Source organism: Salmo salar, chromosome 09, assembly GCF_965601325.2.
Source record: "Salmo salar chromosome 09, fSalSal1, whole genome shotgun sequence".
Taxonomy (NCBI): Eukaryota; Metazoa; Chordata; class Actinopteri; order Salmoniformes; family Salmonidae; genus Salmo; species Salmo salar.
The window spans coordinates 57,102,195-57,122,500 of NC_138299.1; the positions used below are offsets into that span (position 1 = coordinate 57,102,195).

General features: G+C 46.6%; 1 protein-coding gene across 5 annotated transcripts in view; it reads right to left on the reverse strand.

Moving 5' to 3' along the window:
• Positions 1–20,306, reverse strand: part of LOC106591480 (attractin) — a 752,137-nt gene that overhangs the window by 407,591 nt on the left and 324,240 nt on the right. For all 5 annotated transcript variants that reach the window (XM_045723805.2, XM_045723804.2, XM_045723802.2 and 2 more), the window contains exons 18-21: positions 17,048–17,299; positions 14,692–14,829; positions 11,405–11,498; positions 10,890–10,942 (exon numbers count right to left, since the gene is read on the reverse strand). In XM_045723805.2, the coding sequence (XP_045579761.1) occupies positions 10,890–10,942; positions 11,405–11,498; positions 14,692–14,829; positions 17,048–17,299 (537 nt within the window). The remainder of the gene's footprint in view (positions 1–10,889; positions 10,943–11,404; positions 11,499–14,691; positions 14,830–17,047; positions 17,300–20,306) is intronic.

A 20,306-nucleotide genomic window follows, 5' to 3' on the forward strand; every position in this document is an offset into this window, starting at 1 on the left:
GCTGAAGGACTCAGCCTCAGCGTGATGTTCTACTCTGAAGGACTAAGCCTCAGCAGGATGTTCTACTCTGAAGGACTCAGCCTCAGCGTGATGTTCTACTCTGAAGGACTCAGCCTCAGCGTGATGTTCTACTCTGAAGGACTCAGCCTCAGCGGGATGTTCTACTCTGAAGGACTCAGCCTCAGCGGGATGTTCTACTCTGAAGGACTCAGCCTCAGCGTGATGTTCTACTCTGAAGGACTCAGTGTGATGTTCTACTCTGAAGGACTCAGCCTCAGCGTGGTGTTCTACTCTGAAGGACTCAGCCTCAGCGTGGGATGTTCTACTCTGAAGGACTCAGTGTGATGTTCTACTCTGAAGGACTCAGCCTCAGCGGGATGTTCTACTCTGAAGGACTCAGCCTCAGCGTGATGTTCTACTCTGAAGGACTCAGCCTCAGCGTGATGTTCTACTCCGAAGGACTCAGCCTCAGCGTGATGTTCTACTCTGTAGGACTCAGCCTCAGCGTGATGTTCTACTCTGAAGGACTCAGTGTGATGTTCTACTCTGAAGGACTCAGCGTCAGTGTGATGTTCTACTCTGAAGGACTCAGCCTCAGCGTGGTGCTCTACTCTGAAGGACTCAGCCTCAGCGTGGTGTTCTACTCTGAAGGACTCAGCGTGATGTTCTACTCTGAAGGACTCAGCCTCAGCGGGATGTTCTACTCTGTAGGACTCATTCTCAGTGTGGTGTTCTACTCTGAAGAACTCAGCCTCAGCGTGATGTTCTACTCTGAAGGACTCAGCCTCAGAGGGATGTTCTACTCTGAAGGACTCAGCCTCAGCGTGATGTTCTACTCTGAAGGACTCAGCCTCAGTGGGATGTTCTACTCTGAAGGACTCAGCCTCAGCGTGATGTTCTACTCTGAAGGACTCAGTGTGATGTTCTACTCTGAAGGACTCAGCCTCAGCGTGGTGTTCTACTCTGAAGGACTCAGCCTCAGCGTGGGATGTTCTACTCTGAAGGACTCAGCCTCAGCGTGATGTTCTACTCTGAAGGACTCAGCCTCAGCGTGATGTTCTACTCTGAAGGACTCAGCCTTAGCGGGATGTTCTACTCTGAAGGACTCAGCCTCAGCGTGATGTTCTACTCTGAAGGACTCAGTGTGATGTTCTACTCTGAAGGACTCAGCCTCAGTGTGATGTTCTACTCTGAAGGACTCAGCCTCAGCGTGGTGCTCTACTCTGAAGGACTCAGCCTCAGCGTGGTGTTCTACTCTGAAGGACTCAGCGTGATGTTCTACTCTGAAGGACTCAGCCTCAGCGGGATGTTCTACTCTGTAGGACTCAGCCTCAGCGTGGTGTTCTACTCTGAAGAACTCAGCCTCAGCGTGATGTTCTACTCTGAAGGACTCAGCCTCAGCGTGATGTTCTACTCTGAAGGACTCAGCCTCGGCGTGATGTTCTACTCTGAAGGACTCAGTGTGATGTTCTACTCTGAAGGACTCAGCCTCAGAGTGGTATTCTACTCTGAAGGACTCAGTCTCAGTGGGATGTTCTACGCTGAAGGACTCAGCCTCAGCGTGATGTTCTACTCTGAAGGACTAAGCCTCAGCAGGATGTTCTACTCTGAAGGACTCAGCCTCAGCGTGATGTTCTACTCTGAAGGACTCAGCCTCAGCGTGATGTTCTACTCTGAAGGACTCAGCCTCAGTGAGATGTTCTACTCTGAAGGACTCAGCCTCAGTGTGATGTTTTGCTCTGTAGGACTCACCCTCAGAGTGGTGTTATACTCTGAAGGACTCAGTCTCAGCGGGATGTTCTACGCTGAAGGACTCAGCATCAGCGTGATGTTCTACTCTGAAGGACTAAGCCTCAGCAGGATGTTCTACTCTGAAGGACTCAGCCTCAGCATGATGTTCTACTCTGAAGGACTCAGTGTGATGTTCTACTCTGAAGGACTCAGCCTCAGCGTAATGTTCTACTCTGAAGGACTCAGCCTCAGCGTGATGTTCTACTCTGAAGGACTCAGCCTTAGCGGGATGTTCTACTCTGAAGGACTCAGCCTCAGTGTGATGTTCTACTCTGAAGGACTCAGCCTCAGCGTGATGTTCTACTCTGAAGCACTCAGCCTCAGTGTGATGTTTTGCTCTGTAGGACTCAGCCTCACAGTGGTGTTCTACTCTGAAGGACTCAGTCTCAGCGGGATGTTCTACGCTGAAGGACTCAGCCTCAGCGTGATGTTCTACTCTGAAGGACTAAGCCTCAGCAGGATGTTCTACTCTGAAGGACTCAGCCTCAGCGTGATGTTCTACTCTGAAGGACTCAGTGTGATGTTCTACTCTGAAGGACTCAGCCTCAGCGTGGTGTTCTACTCTGAAGGACTCAGCCTCAGCATGGTGTTCTACTCTGAAGGACTCAGCCTCAGAGCGATGTTCTGCTCGGTAGGACTCAGCCTCAGTGTGGTGTTCTACTCTGAAGGACTCAGCCTAAGTGTGATGTTCTACTCTGAAGGACTCAGCCTCAGCATGATGTTCTACTCTGAAGGACTCAGCCTCAGCGGGATGTTCTACTCTGAAGGACTCAGCCTCAGCGTGATGTTCTACTCTGAAGGACTCAGTGTGATGTTCTACTCTGAAGGACTCAGCCTCAGTGTGATGTTCTACTCTGAAGGACTCAGCCTCAGCGTGGTGCTCTACTCTGAAGGACTCAGCCTCAGCGTGGTGTTCTACTCTGAAGGACTCAGCGTGATGTTCTACTCTGAAGGACTCAGCCTCAGCGGGATGTTCTACTCTGTAGGACTCAGCCTCAGCGTGGTGTTCTACTCTGAAGAACTCAGCCTCAGCGTGATGTTCTACTCTGAAGGAATCAGCCTCAGCGTGATGTTCTACTCTGAAGGACTCAGCCTCGGCGTGATGTTCTACTCTGAAGGACTCAGTGTGATGTTCTACTCTGAAGGACTCAGCCTCAGAGTGGTATTCTACTCTGAAGGACTCAGTCTCAGTGGGATGTTCTACGCTGAAGGACTCAGCCTCAGCGTGATGTTCTACTCTGAAGGACTAAGCCTCAGCAGGATGTTCTACTCTGAAGGACTCAGCCTCAGCGTGATGTTCTACTCTGAAGGACTCAGCCTCAGCGTGATGTTCTACTCTGAAGGACTCAGCCTCAGTGAGATGTTCTACTCTGAAGGACTCAGCCTCAGTGTGATGTTTTGCTCTGTAGGACTCACCCTCAGAGTGGTGTTCTACTCTGAAGGACTCAGTCTCAGCGGGATGTTCTACGCTGAAGGACTCAGCATCAGCGTGATGTTCTACTCCGAAGGACTAAGCCTCAGCAGGATGTTCTACTCTGAAGGACTCAGCCTCAGCGTGATGTTCTACTCTGAAGGACTCAGTGTGATGTTCTACTCTGAAGGACTCAGCCTCAGCGTGATGTTCTACTCTGAAGGACTCAGCCTCAGCGTGATGTTCTACTCTGAAGGACTCAGTCTTAGCGGGATGTTCTACTCTGAAGGACTCAGCCTCAGTGTGATGTTCTACTCTGAAGGACTCAGCCTCAGCGTGATGTTCTACTCTGAAGCACTCAGCCTCAGTGTGATGTTTTGCTCTGTAGGACTCAGCCTCACAGTGGTGTTCTACTCTGAAGAACTCAGCCTCAGTGTGATGTTCTACTCTGAAGAACTCAGCCTCAGTGTGATGTTCTACTCTGAAGGACTCAGCCTCAGTGTGATGTTCTACGCTGAAGGACTCAGCCTCAGCGTGATGTTCTACTCTGAAGGACTAAGCCTCAGCAGGATGTTCTACTCTGAAGGACTCAGCCTCAGCGTGATGTTCTACTCTGAAGGACTCAGTGTGATGTTCTACTCTGAAGGACTCAGCCTCAGTGTGGTGTTCTACTCTGTAGGACTCAGCCTCAGAGTGGTGTTCTACTCTGAAGGACTCAGCCTCAGCATGGTGTTCTACTCTGAAGGACTCAGCCTCAGAGCGATGTTCTGCTCAGTAGGACTCAGCCTCAGTGTGGTGTTCTACTCTGAAGGACTCAGCCTCAGTGTGATGTTCTACTCTGAAGGACTCAGCCTCAGCGTGATGTTCTACTCTGAAGGACTCAGCCTCAGCGGGATGTTCTACTCTGAAGGACTCAGCGTGATGTTCTACTCTGAAGGACTCAGCCTCAGCGGGATGTTCTACTCTGTAGGACTCATTCTCAGTGTGGTGTTCTACTCTGAAGAACTCAGCCTCAGCGTGATGTTCTACTCTGAAGGACTCAGCCTCAGAGGGATGTTCTACTCTGAAGGACTCAGCCTCAGCGTGATGTTCTACTCTGAAGGACTCAGCCTCAGTGGGATGTTCTACTCTGAAGGACTCAGCCTCAGCGTGATGTTCTACTCTGAAGGACTCAGTGTGATGTTCTACTCTGAAGGACTCAGCCTCAGCGTGGTGTTCTACTCTGAAGGACTCAGCCTCAGCGTGGGATGTTCTACTCTGAAGGACTCAGCCTCAGCGTGATGTTCTACTCTGAAGGACTCAGCCTCAGCGTGATGTTCTACTCTGAAGGACTCAGCCTTAGCGGGATGTTCTACTCTGAAGGACTCAGCCTCAGCGTGATGTTCTACTCTGAAGGACTCAGTGTGATGTTCTACTCTGAAGGACTCAGCCTCAGTGTGATGTTCTACTCTGAAGGACTCAGCCTCAGCGTGGTGCTCTACTCTGAAGGACTCAGCCTCAGCGTGGTGTTCTACTCTGAAGGACTCAGCGTGATGTTCTACTCTGAAGGACTCAGCCTCAGCGGGATGTTCTACTCTGTAGGACTCAGCCTCAGCGTGGTGTTCTACTCTGAAGAACTCAGCCTCAGCGTGATGTTCTACTCTGAAGGACTCAGCCTCAGCGTGATGTTCTACTCTGAAGGACTCAGCCTCGGCGTGATGTTCTACTCTGAAGGACTCAGTGTGATGTTCTACTCTGAAGGACTCAGCCTCAGAGTGGTATTCTACTCTGAAGGACTCAGTCTCAGTGGGATGTTCTACGCTGAAGGACTCAGCCTCAGCGTGATGTTCTACTCTGAAGGACTAAGCCTCAGCAGGATGTTCTACTCTGAAGGACTCAGCCTCAGCGTGATGTTCTACTCTGAAGGACTCAGCCTCAGCGTGATGTTCTACTCTGAAGGACTCAGCCTCAGTGAGATGTTCTACTCTGAAGGACTCAGCCTCAGTGTGATGTTTTGCTCTGTAGGACTCACCCTCAGAGTGGTGTTATACTCTGAAGGACTCAGTCTCAGCGGGATGTTCTACGCTGAAGGACTCAGCATCAGCGTGATGTTCTACTCTGAAGGACTAAGCCTCAGCAGGATGTTCTACTCTGAAGGACTCAGCCTCAGCATGATGTTCTACTCTGAAGGACTCAGTGTGATGTTCTACTCTGAAGGACTCAGCCTCAGCGTAATGTTCTACTCTGAAGGACTCAGCCTCAGCGTGATGTTCTACTCTGAAGGACTCAGCCTTAGCGGGATGTTCTACTCTGAAGGACTCAGCCTCAGTGTGATGTTCTACTCTGAAGGACTCAGCCTCAGCGTGATGTTCTACTCTGAAGCACTCAGCCTCAGTGTGATGTTTTGCTCTGTAGGACTCAGCCTCACAGTGGTGTTCTACTCTGAAGGACTCAGTCTCAGCGGGATGTTCTACGCTGAAGGACTCAGCCTCAGCGTGATGTTCTACTCTGAAGGACTAAGCCTCAGCAGGATGTTCTACTCTGAAGGACTCAGCCTCAGCGTGATGTTCTACTCTGAAGGACTCAGTGTGATGTTCTACTCTGAAGGACTCAGCCTCAGCGTGGTGTTCTACTCTGAAGGACTCAGCCTCAGCATGGTGTTCTACTCTGAAGGACTCAGCCTCAGAGCGATGTTCTGCTCGGTAGGACTCAGCCTCAGTGTGGTGTTCTACTCTGAAGGACTCAGCCTAAGTGTGATGTTCTACTCTGAAGGACTCAGCCTCAGCATGATGTTCTACTCTGAAGGACTCAGCCTCAGCGGGATGTTCTACTCTGAAGGACTCAGCCTCAGCGTGATGTTCTACTCTGAAGGACTCAGTGTGATGTTCTACTCTGAAGGACTCAGCCTCAGTGTGATGTTCTACTCTGAAGGACTCAGCCTCAGCGTGGTGCTCTACTCTGAAGGACTCAGCCTCAGCGTGGTGTTCTACTCTGAAGGACTCAGCGTGATGTTCTACTCTGAAGGACTCAGCCTCAGCGGGATGTTCTACTCTGTAGGACTCAGCCTCAGCGTGGTGTTCTACTCTGAAGAACTCAGCCTCAGCGTGATGTTCTACTCTGAAGGAATCAGCCTCAGCGTGATGTTCTACTCTGAAGGACTCAGCCTCGGCGTGATGTTCTACTCTGAAGGACTCAGTGTGATGTTCTACTCTGAAGGACTCAGCCTCAGAGTGGTATTCTACTCTGAAGGACTCAGTCTCAGTGGGATGTTCTACGCTGAAGGACTCAGCCTCAGCGTGATGTTCTACTCTGAAGGACTAAGCCTCAGCAGGATGTTCTACTCTGAAGGACTCAGCCTCAGCGTGATGTTCTACTCTGAAGGACTCAGCCTCAGCGTGATGTTCTACTCTGAAGGACTCAGCCTCAGCGGGATGTTCTACTCTGAAGGACTCAGCCTCAGCGGGATGTTCTACTCTGAAGGACTCAGCCTCAGCGTGATGTTCTACTCTGAAGGACTCAGTGTGATGTTCTACTCTGAAGGACTCAGCCTCAGCGTGGTGTTCTACTCTGAAGGACTCAGCCTCAGCGTGGGATGTTCTACTCTGAAGGACTCAGTGTGATGTTCTACTCTGAAGGACTCAGCCTCAGCGGGATGTTCTACTCTGAAGGACTCAGCCTCAGCGTGATGTTCTACTCTGAAGGACTCAGCCTCAGCGTGATGTTCTACTCCGAAGGACTCAGCCTCAGCGTGATGTTCTACTCTGTAGGACTCAGCCTCAGCGTGATGTTCTACTCTGAAGGACTCAGTGTGATGTTCTACTCTGAAGGACTCAGCGTCAGTGTGATGTTCTACTCTGAAGGACTCAGCCTCAGCGTGGTGCTCTACTCTGAAGGACTCAGCCTCAGCGTGGTGTTCTACTCTGAAGGACTCAGCGTGATGTTCTACTCTGAAGGACTCAGCCTCAGCGGGATGTTCTACTCTGTAGGACTCATTCTCAGTGTGGTGTTCTACTCTGAAGAACTCAGCCTCAGCGTGATGTTCTACTCTGAAGGACTCAGCCTCAGAGGGATGTTCTACTCTGAAGGACTCAGCCTCAGCGTGATGTTCTACTCTGAAGGACTCAGCCTCAGTGGGATGTTCTACTCTGAAGGACTCAGCCTCAGCGTGATGTTCTACTCTGAAGGACTCAGTGTGATGTTCTACTCTGAAGGACTCAGCCTCAGCGTGGTGTTCTACTCTGAAGGACTCAGCCTCAGCGTGGGATGTTCTACTCTGAAGGACTCAGCCTCAGCGTGATGTTCTACTCTGAAGGACTCAGCCTCAGCGTGATGTTCTACTCTGAAGGACTCAGCCTTAGCGGGATGTTCTACTCTGAAGGACTCAGCCTCAGCGTGATGTTCTACTCTGAAGGACTCAGTGTGATGTTCTACTCTGAAGGACTCAGCCTCAGTGTGATGTTCTACTCTGAAGGACTCAGCCTCAGCGTGGTGCTCTACTCTGAAGGACTCAGCCTCAGCGTGGTGTTCTACTCTGAAGGACTCAGCGTGATGTTCTACTCTGAAGGACTCAGCCTCAGCGGGATGTTCTACTCTGTAGGACTCAGCCTCAGCGTGGTGTTCTACTCTGAAGAACTCAGCCTCAGCGTGATGTTCTACTCTGAAGGACTCAGCCTCAGCGTGATGTTCTACTCTGAAGGACTCAGCCTCGGCGTGATGTTCTACTCTGAAGGACTCAGTGTGATGTTCTACTCTGAAGGACTCAGCCTCAGAGTGGTATTCTACTCTGAAGGACTCAGTCTCAGTGGGATGTTCTACGCTGAAGGACTCAGCCTCAGCGTGATGTTCTACTCTGAAGGACTAAGCCTCAGCAGGATGTTCTACTCTGAAGGACTCAGCCTCAGCGTGATGTTCTACTCTGAAGGACTCAGCCTCAGCGTGATGTTCTACTCTGAAGGACTCAGCCTCAGTGAGATGTTCTACTCTGAAGGACTCAGCCTCAGTGTGATGTTTTGCTCTGTAGGACTCACCCTCAGAGTGGTGTTATACTCTGAAGGACTCAGTCTCAGCGGGATGTTCTACGCTGAAGGACTCAGCATCAGCGTGATGTTCTACTCTGAAGGACTAAGCCTCAGCAGGATGTTCTACTCTGAAGGACTCAGCCTCAGCATGATGTTCTACTCTGAAGGACTCAGTGTGATGTTCTACTCTGAAGGACTCAGCCTCAGCGTAATGTTCTACTCTGAAGGACTCAGCCTCAGCGTGATGTTCTACTCTGAAGGACTCAGCCTTAGCGGGATGTTCTACTCTGAAGGACTCAGCCTCAGTGTGATGTTCTACTCTGAAGGACTCAGCCTCAGCGTGATGTTCTACTCTGAAGCACTCAGCCTCAGTGTGATGTTTTGCTCTGTAGGACTCAGCCTCACAGTGGTGTTCTACTCTGAAGGACTCAGTCTCAGCGGGATGTTCTACGCTGAAGGACTCAGCCTCAGCGTGATGTTCTACTCTGAAGGACTAAGCCTCAGCAGGATGTTCTACTCTGAAGGACTCAGCCTCAGCGTGATGTTCTACTCTGAAGGACTCAGTGTGATGTTCTACTCTGAAGGACTCAGCCTCAGCGTGGTGTTCTACTCTGAAGGACTCAGCCTCAGCATGGTGTTCTACTCTGAAGGACTCAGCCTCAGAGCGATGTTCTGCTCGGTAGGACTCAGCCTCAGTGTGGTGTTCTACTCTGAAGGACTCAGCCTAAGTGTGATGTTCTACTCTGAAGGACTCAGCCTCAGCATGATGTTCTACTCTGAAGGACTCAGCCTCAGCGGGATGTTCTACTCTGAAGGACTCAGCCTCAGCGTGATGTTCTACTCTGAAGGACTCAGTGTGATGTTCTACTCTGAAGGACTCAGCCTCAGTGTGATGTTCTACTCTGAAGGACTCAGCCTCAGCGTGGTGCTCTACTCTGAAGGACTCAGCCTCAGCGTGGTGTTCTACTCTGAAGGACTCAGCGTGATGTTCTACTCTGAAGGACTCAGCCTCAGCGGGATGTTCTACTCTGTAGGACTCAGCCTCAGCGTGGTGTTCTACTCTGAAGAACTCAGCCTCAGCGTGATGTTCTACTCTGAAGGAATCAGCCTCAGCGTGATGTTCTACTCTGAAGGACTCAGCCTCGGCGTGATGTTCTACTCTGAAGGACTCAGTGTGATGTTCTACTCTGAAGGACTCAGCCTCAGAGTGGTATTCTACTCTGAAGGACTCAGTCTCAGTGGGATGTTCTACGCTGAAGGACTCAGCCTCAGCGTGATGTTCTACTCTGAAGGACTAAGCCTCAGCAGGATGTTCTACTCTGAAGGACTCAGCCTCAGCGTGATGTTCTACTCTGAAGGACTCAGCCTCAGCGTGATGTTCTACTCTGAAGGACTCAGCCTCAGTGAGATGTTCTACTCTGAAGGACTCAGCCTCAGTGTGATGTTTTGCTCTGTAGGACTCACCCTCAGAGTGGTGTTCTACTCTGAAGGACTCAGTCTCAGCGGGATGTTCTACGCTGAAGGACTCAGCATCAGCGTGATGTTCTACTCCGAAGGACTAAGCCTCAGCAGGATGTTCTACTCTGAAGGACTCAGCCTCAGCGTGATGTTCTACTCTGAAGGACTCAGTGTGATGTTCTACTCTGAAGGACTCAGCCTCAGCGTGATGTTCTACTCTGAAGGACTCAGCCTCAGCGTGATGTTCTACTCTGAAGGACTCAGTCTTAGCGGGATGTTCTACTCTGAAGGACTCAGCCTCAGTGTGATGTTCTACTCTGAAGGACTCAGCCTCAGCGTGATGTTCTACTCTGAAGCACTCAGCCTCAGTGTGATGTTTTGCTCTGTAGGACTCAGCCTCACAGTGGTGTTCTACTCTGAAGAACTCAGCCTCAGTGTGATGTTCTACTCTGAAGAACTCAGCCTCAGTGTGATGTTCTACTCTGAAGGACTCAGCCTCAGTGTGATGTTCTACGCTGAAGGACTCAGCCTCAGCGTGATGTTCTACTCTGAAGGACTAAGCCTCAGCAGGATGTTCTACTCTGAAGGACTCAGCCTCAGCGTGATGTTCTACTCTGAAGGACTCAGTGTGATGTTCTACTCTGAAGGACTCAGCCTCAGTGTGGTGTTCTACTCTGTAGGACTCAGCCTCAGAGTGGTGTTCTACTCTGAAGGACTCAGCCTCAGCATGGTGTTCTACTCTGAAGGACTCAGCCTCAGAGCGATGTTCTGCTCAGTAGGACTCAGCCTCAGTGTGGTGTTCTACTCTGAAGGACTCAGCCTCAGTGTGATGTTCTACTCTGAAGGACTCAGCCTCAGCGTGATGTTCTACTCTGAAGGACTCAGCCTCAGCGGGATGTTCTACTCTGAAGGACTCAGCCTCAGCGGGATGTTCTACTCTTAAGGACTCAGCCTCAGCGTGATGTTCTACTCTGAAGGACTCATCCTCAGCGGGATGTTCTACTCTGAAGGACTCAGCCTCAGCGTGATGTTCTACTCTGAAGGACTCAGTGTGATGTTCTACTCTGAAGGACTCAGCCTCAGCGTGGTGTTCTACTCTGAAGAACTCAGCCTCAGTGTGATGTTCTACTCTGAAGGACTCAGCCTCAGTGTGATGTTCTACTCTGAAGGACTCAGCCTCAGTGTGATGTTCTACTCTGAAGGACTCAGCCTCAGCGGGATGTTCCACTTACAGTAACACGTTCCTTTCAGAGGGTTGCCTTGGTAACGGTTCTCCACCTCACACCTGAGAGAAAAGAGAGGATGAAGTGAGAGAAAAGAGAAAGAAACGGAGGTTAGAGACAAGATGAACAGTACATCTATAATGGAGGTGAGAGACGGGCTTTAACGTCCCAATCAACAAGATGAACAGCACATCTACTTACACAGGGCTACCATGCAGGGCTCTACAGTACAACCATTTTACTTGCACGTGTACCTAAATATTTGGATGTTCAACCTGGAATATATTTATGAGCACCAGTGAGGCAAGAAAAATGTATAATTCTAGCTTTATTACCTCATATTTTTCATGGTGCTCCTAAATTTCCTCTTGTGAGCGTACATTTTTCAACTTAGGCCCAAACATGCTCCTTGTAAAAAAGTTCAGCGTGGAGTGGAGCCCGGTTACAGATGACAGCAGTCTGAATTGTAGAACAAGTATGTAATATGTATGTATTAACTATGCAGTGTACTGTAGTGTACTTACAGGTGACAGCGGTCTCCTTTGATGCCCTTGGTGGTGCAGAAACACTTCCCGTTATTAGGGTTACACACACTGGCATGGCCGTTACACTTACACGCTGTAATACAACATTATCACATTAATATATCAACATTATCAAATTAATATATCAACATTATCACATGAATATATCAACATTAACATAACAGCATTATCACATTAATATATCAACATTATCACATTAGTATAACAACTGACACGATGTAATACAACATATCAACATTATCACATGAGTATAATAGCTGACACGGTGTAATACAACATTATCACATTAATTAGGGCTAGGGAGCAGTATTTTCATGGCCGGATGAAAAACGTACCCAATTTAAACAGGTTACTACTCTGGCCCAGAAACTAGAATATGTATATTATTAGTAGATTTGGATAGAAAACACTCTGAAGTTTCTAAAACGGTTTGAATAGTGTCTGTGAGTATAACAAAGCAGCATTATCACATTATTATAACAACATTATCACATTAATATAACATTATCACATTGGTATACCAACATTATCACATTAATATAACATTACCCCATTGAAACAACATTATCAGATACATATAACAACATTATTACATTGGTATTACAACTGACACGCTGTAATACAACATTATCACATTACCATATCGACACTATCACAATAACATATCAACATTATCACATTAATATAACATTATCACATTGGTATAACAGTATCACATTAATATAACACCATTATCAAATCACCATAACAACATTATCACATTAATATATTGACATTATCACATTAGTATAACAGCTGACACACAATACAACATTATCAATTGAATATAACATTATCACATGAATATTACATTATCACATTAAAATAACATCATTATTTCATTGATATAGCAATATTATCGCATCGGTATAACTGGCAAACTGTAATACATCACCACATTAATATAACAACATTATCACAGTATTATAGCAACATTATCATATTAATATAACACCATTATCCCATTAATATAACCACATTATCAAATTAATATAATATAATATCATTATCACATTAATCAATCAACATGATCACATTAGTATAACAACATTGTCACATTAATATAACATTATCACATTCGTATAACAACTGACACGGTGTGATATGACATTATCGCATTGACATATCAACATTATCACATTAGTATAACAACATTATCACATTAACATAACAACATTATTACATTAGTATAACAACTGACACGCTGCAAAACAACAACAGTGTCTCCTGAACCCTCCTGTCTCAGCCTCCAGTATTTATGCTGCAGTAGTTTATGTGTCGGGGGGCTAGGGTCAGTCTGTTATATCTGGAGTATTTCTCTTGTCTTTTCCGGTGTCCTGTGTAAATTTAAGTATGCTCTCTCTAATTATCTCTTTCTCTCTTTCTTTCTTTCTCTCTCTCGGAGGACCTGAGCCCTAGGACCATGCCTCAGGACTACCTGGCTTGATGACTCCTTGCTGTCCCCAGTTCACCTGGCCGTGCTGCTGCTCCAGTTCGAACTGTTCTGCCTGCGGCTATGGAACCCTGACCTGTTCACCGGACGTGCTACCTGTTCCAGACCTGTTGTCCCAGACCTGCTGGAATCCTGACCTATTCACCGGATGTGCTACCTGTCCCAGACCTGCTGTTTTCAACTCTCTAGAGACAGCAGGAGCGGTAGAGATACTCTCAAAGATCGGCTATGAAAAAGCCAACTGACACTTACTCTTGTGTTACTGACTTGTTGCACCCTCGACAACTACAATGATTATTATTATTTGACCATGCTGGTCATTTATGAAGATTTTAACATCTTGGCCATGTTCTGTTATGATCTCCACCCTGCACAGCCAGAAGAGGACTGGCCACCCCTCATAGCCTGGTTCCTCTCTAGGTTTCTTCCTAGGTTCTGGCCTTTGTAGGGAGTTTTTCCTAGCCACCGTGCTTCTACACCTGCATTGCTTGTTGTTTGGGGTTTTAGGCTGGGTTTCTGTACAGCACATTGAGATATCAGCTGATGTAAGAAGGGCTTTGTAAATACATTTGATTTGATTTGATTATCACATTGATAAATCAACATCATCAAATTAATATATATCAACATGATCACATTAGTATAACAACATCACATTAATATAACATTATCACATTGATATAACAACTGACAGTGTAATACAACATTATCACATTAACATATCAACATTATCACATTAATATAACATCATTATCACATTGGTATAACATCATTATCACATTAGTATAACAACATTATCACTTTAATATAACAACATTATCACATTAGCATAACAGCATTATTACATTAATATATCAACATTATCACATTCGTATAACAACTGACACGGTGTGATGAAACAGTATCACATTAATATAACATTATCACATTACTATAACACCCTTATCACATTAATATAACAACATTATCCCATTAATATAACAACATCATCACTTTAATATAACATTATCACATTACTATAACACCATTATCACATTAATATAACAACATTATCACATTAGTATAACAGCATTATCACTTTAATATAACAACATTATCATTTTAATATAACATTATCACATTACTATAACAACATTATCACATTAATATAACAACATAATCACATTAGTATAATAACATTATCACTTTAATATAATATTATCACATTAATATAACAACATTATCACATTAGTATAACAACATTATCACATTAGTATAACAACATTATCACTTTAATATAACATTATCACGTTAATATAACACCATTATCACATTAATATAACAACATTATCACATTAGTATAACAACATTATCACATTAATATAACAACATTAGCACATTAGTATAACAACATTATCACTTTAATATAACATTATCACATTAATATATCAATATCACATTAGAATAACAACATTATCACATTAGTATAACAACATTATCACATTAATATCACATTATCACATTAGAATAACAACATTATCACATTGATATATCAATATCACATTAACATAACAACATTATCACATTAACATAACAACTGACCCTGTAACACAACATTAACACATTAATATAACAATCATAGGTCATTACAGAACAGTTACACTGGCAAAGGTACACAATCACATTATTTATATGACTCTAAACTGGAATATAATGCTTTTCTTTTACCCCATGTAGTCCCAGTGAGGTGCCCCCTCACTACCCTGAACTCACCCCCCCCCCCCCAGTGACTCACGTTGGCAGCTGCCCCCGTTGGTGGGGTCTCCATAGTAACCAGAGATGCAGCTCTCACAGTGGCGTCCTGTTGTCAGGTCCTCACACTTCTCACATACACTGTGGTTAACACACTGACTGTGGCCGTTACACTGGCACGCTGGAGAGAGAGAGATGGAGAGACACGGAGAGAGAGAGAGAGACACAGAGAGAGAGAGAGAGAGAGAGAGACAGAGAGAGAGAGATGGAGAGACACGGAGAGAGAGAGAGATGGAGAGACACGGAGTGAGAGAGAGATGGAGAGACACGGAGAGAGAGAGAGAGACACGGAGAGAGAGATGGAGAGACACCGGGAGAGATGGAGAGACACGGCGAGAGAGAGAGAGAGAGAGAGAGAGAGAGAGAGAGAGAGAGAGAGAGAGATGGAGAGACACGGAGAGAGAGAGATGGAGAGAGAGACACGGAGAGAGAGATGGAGAGGCACGGAGAGAGAGAGACACGGAGAGAGAGAGAGAGCGACATGGAGAGAGAGAGAGAGAAACGGAGAGAGAGAGAGACACGGAGAGAGAGAGAGAGAGCGACACGGAGAGAGAGAGCGACACGGAGAGAGAGAGAGATATGTTTTAATGTGTGTGTGTGTGTGTGTGCGTGTGTGTGCGTGTGTGTGTGTGTGTGTGTGTGTGTGTGTGTGTGTGTGTGTGTGTACAGTGAGGGAAAAAAGTATTTGATCCCCTGCTGATTTTGTACGTTTGCCCACTGACAAAGAAATGATCAGTCTATAATTTTAATGGTAGGTTAATTTGAACATTTTAATGAGGGAAATAAGTATTTGACCCCCTCTTAATCAGAAAGATTTCTGGCTCGCAGGTGTCTTTTATACAGGTAACGAGCTGAGATTAGGAGCACACTCTTAAAGGGAGTGCTCCTAACCGTAGCTTGTTACCTGTAAAAAAGACACCTTTCCACAGAAGCAATCAATCAATCAGATTCCAAACTCTCCACCATGGCCAAGACCAAAGAGCTCACCAAGGATGTCAGAGACAAGATTGTAGACCTACACAAGGCTGGAATGGGCTACAAGACCATCGCCAAGCAGCTTGGTGAGAAGGTGACAACAGTTGGTGCGATTATTCGCAAATGGAAGAAACACAAAAGAACTGTCAATCTCCCTCGGCCTGGGGCTCCATGCAAGATCTCCCCTCATGGAGTTGCAATGATCATGAGAACGGTGAGGAATCAGCCCAGAACTAAACGGGAGGATCTTGTCAATGATCTCAAGGCAGCTGGGACCATAGTCACCAAGAAAACAATTGCTAACACACTACGCCATGAAGGACTGAAATCCTGCAGCGCCCGCAAGGTCCCCCTGCTCAAGAATACATATACATGCCCATCTGAAGTTTGCCAATGAACATCTGAATGATTCAGAGGACAACTGGGTGAAAGTGTTGTGGTCAGATGAGACCAAAATGGAGCTCTTTGGCATCAACTCAACTCGCCGTGTTTGGAGGAGGAATGCCTATGACCCCAAGAACACCATCCCCACCGTCAAACATGGAGGTGGAAGGAAACATTATGCTTTGGGGGTGTTTTTATGCTAAGGGGACAGGACAACTTCACCGCATCAAAGGGACGATGGACGGGGCCATGTACCGTCAAATCTTGGGTGAGAACATCCTTCCCTCAGCCAGGGCATTGAAAATGGGTCGTGGATGGGTATTCCAGCATGACAATGACCCAAAACACACGGCCAAGGCAACAAAGGAGTGGCTCAAGAAGAAGCACATTAAGGTCCTGGAGTGGCCTAACCAGTCTCCAGACCTTAATGCCATAGAAAATCTGTGGAGGGAGCTGAAGGTTCGACTTGCCAAACGTCAGCCTCGAAACCTTAATGACTTGGAGAAGATCTGCAAAGAGGAGTGGGACAAAATCCCTCCTGAGATGTGTGCAAACCTGGTGGCAAACTACAAGAAACGTCTGACCTCTGTGATTACCAACAAGGGTTTTGCCACCAAGTACTAAGTCATGTTTTGCAGAGGGGTCAAATACTTATTTCCCTCATTAAAATGCAAATCAATTTATAACATTTTTGACATGCATTTTTCTGGATATTTTTTGTTGTTATTCTGTCTCTCACTGTTCAAATAAACCTACCATTAAAATTACAGACTGATAATTTCTTTGTCAGTGGGTAAATGTACAAAATCAGCAGGGGATCAAATACTTTTTTCCCTCACTGTATGTGTCTGTGTGTGTGTGTGTGTGTGTGTGTGTGTGTGTGTGTGTGTGTGTGTGTGTGTGTGTGTGTGTGTGTGTGTGTGTGTGTGTGTATGTGTGTGTGTGCATGCGTGCGTGCGTGCGTGTTCACGTGTGTGTACCTGGACAGAGTATGAAGCTCCAGTTGTACTTGGTGTCGTAAGGACACATGCTGATGTTGAGAGCCGGCTGAGACGCGAGACTAGAGGCTGGGCCAGGCAGGGTGGAGGGGGCGGGGACAGTAGTCTGGAACGGCCCCCTATAGGACCCCTCGATGCACTGGCCACGCCCAGTATTACTGGGGTCTGTGCACCAGCCACAGCCCGGCTGCTCCATACACTGGCCACACGTCCTGTACCCAGAACAGTTCTCAGCTGAGGAGAGAGAGAAAGAGAGAGACAGAGAGAGAGAGAGAGAGAGAGAGAGAGACAGAGAGAGAGACAGAGAGAGAGAGAGAGAGAAAGAGAGAGAGAGAGAGAGAGGAGAGAGAGACAGAGAGAGAGAGAGACAGAGAGGGAGAGAGACAGAGAGAAAGACAGAGACAGAGAGAGAGAGACAGAGAGAGACAGAGAGAGAGAGAGACAGAGAGAGGAGAGAGAGACAGAGAGAGAGAGAGAGACAGAGAGAGAGAGAGAGAGAGAGAGAGAGAGAGAGAGACAGAGAGAGAGAGAGAGCATTAAACCCTATGAAACTGAACCCAGAGCAGTTTTTAGCTAATACAGAAGAGAACTAGTCAACTACATGAAACTGAACACAGAACAAAACTTAAGAGAGAGAGTGAGAGAGAAAATATACAACATTATAAAATCCATGAACACAAACAACAAGTGTGCGAAAAAAAAATGGGGGAAAAATGGGAAAACAAAACATTTCTTTCCACAGGGCCGTGGGGCGAGACAGGGATGCAGCTCAAGCCCCACCCTCTTCAACATATATATAACAAATTGGTACGAGCACTAGAACAGTCTGCAGCACCAGGCCTCACCCTACTAGAATCTGAAGTCAAATGTCTACTGTTTGCTGATGATCTGGTGCTTCTGTCACCAACCAAGGAGGGCCTACAGCAGCACCTAGATCTTCTGCACAGATTCTGTCAGACATGGGCCCTGACAGTAAATCTCAGTAAGACAAAAATAATGGGGTTCCAAAAAAGGTCCAGATGCCAGGACCACAAATACAAATTCCATCTAGACACCGTTGCCCTAGAGCACAAAACAACTATACATACCTTGGCCTAAACATCACTACAGGTAACTTCCACAAAGCTGCGAACGATCTGATAGAAGGCCCTTCTTGCCTTGTCTATACCATCAAAAGGAACATAAAATTTGACATACCAATTAGGATTTGGCAAAAAAATACATGAATCAGTTATAGAACCCATTGCCCTTTATGGTTGTGAGGTCTGGGGTCCGCTCACCAACCAAGAATTCACAAAACCCAATTGAGACTGCATGCAGAATTCTGTAAAAATATCCTCTGTGTACAACATAAAACACCAAATAATGCATACAGAGCAGAACTATTTGCACATCGTTACAACACTGTATATAAAAATAAAATTACATTTGAAATGTCTTTATTCTTTTGGAACTTCTGTGAGTGTAATGTTTACTGTAAATATTTATTGTTAATTTCACTTTTGTTTATTATCTATTTCAATTGCTTTGGCAATGTTAACATATGTTTCCCATACCAATAAAGATTTGGCAAGATTTGGCATGGGTCCTCAGATCCTCAAAATATTTTACAGCTGCACCATCGAGAGCATCCTGACTGGTTGCATCACCACGTGAAATGGCAACTGCTCAGCCTCTGACCGTAAGGCACTACAGAGGGTAGTGCGAACGGCCCAGTACATCACTGGGGCCAAGCTTCCTGCCATCCAGGACCTCTACACCAGGCGATGTCGGAGGAAGGCCCTAAAAATTGTGAAAGAATCCAGCCACCCTATTCATAGACTGTTTTCTCTGCTACCGCACGGCAAGCGGTACCGGTGCGCCAAGTCTAGGTCCAAGAGGCTTCTAAACAGCTTCTACCCCCCAAGCCATAAGACTCCTGAACAGCTAATCAAATGGCTACCCAGACAATTTGCATTGCCCCCCACCCCCTCTTCTACGCTGCAGCTACTCTCTGTTTATTATCTATGCGTAGTCACTTTAACGCTACCCACATGTACATATTACCTCAATTACCTCGACACCGGTGCCCCCGCACATTGACTCTGTACCGGTACCCCCTGTAAATAGCCTCCTCATTGACTCTGTACCAGTACCCCCTGTATATAGCCTCCACATTGACTCTGTACCGGTACCCCCCTGTATATAGCCTCCACACTGACTCTGTACCGGTACCCCCCTGTATATAGCCTCCTCATTGACTCTGTACTGGTACCCCCTGTTTATAGCCTCCACATTGACTCTGTACCGGTACCCCCTGTATATAGCCTCCACATTGACTCTGAACCGGTACCCCCTGTATATAGCCTCCACATTGACTCTGAACCGGTACCCCCTGTATTTGGCCTCCACATTGACTCTGTACCGGTACTCCCTGTATATAGCCTCCAAATTGACTCTGTACCGGTACCCCCTGTATATAGCCTCCACATTGACTCTGTACCGGTACCCCCTGTATATAGCCTCCACATTGAATCTGTACCAGTACCCCCTGTATATAACCTCCACATTGACTCTGTACCTGTACCCCCTGTATATAGCCTCCACATTGACTCTGTACCGGTACCCCCTGTATATAGCCTCCACATTGACTCTGTACCGGTAACCCCTGTATATAGCCTCCACCTTGACTCTGTACCGGTACCCCCTGTATATAGCCTCCACATTGACTCTGTACCGTAACACCCTGTATATAGCCTCCACATTGACTCTGTATCGGTACCCCCTGCATATAGCCTCCACATTGACTCTGTACCGGTACCCCCTGTATATAGCCTCCACATTGACTCTGTACCGGTACCCCCTGTATATAGCCTCCAAATTGACTCTGTACCGGTACCCCCTGTATATAGCCTCCACATTGACTCTGTACCGTAACACCCTGTATATAGTCTCCACATTGACTCTGTACCGTAATACCCTGTATATAGCCTCCACATTGACTCAGTACCGGTACCCCCTGTATATAGCCTCCACATTGACTCTGTACCGTAACACCCTGTATATAGCCTCCACATTGAATCTGTACCGTAACACCCTGTATATAGCCTCCACATTGACTCTGTATCGGTACCCCCTGCATATAGCCTCCACATTGACTCTGTACCGGTACCCCCTGTATATAGCCTCCACATTTACTCTGTAGCGGTACCCCCTGGATATCGCCTCCACATTGACTCTGTACCGGTACCCCCTGTATATA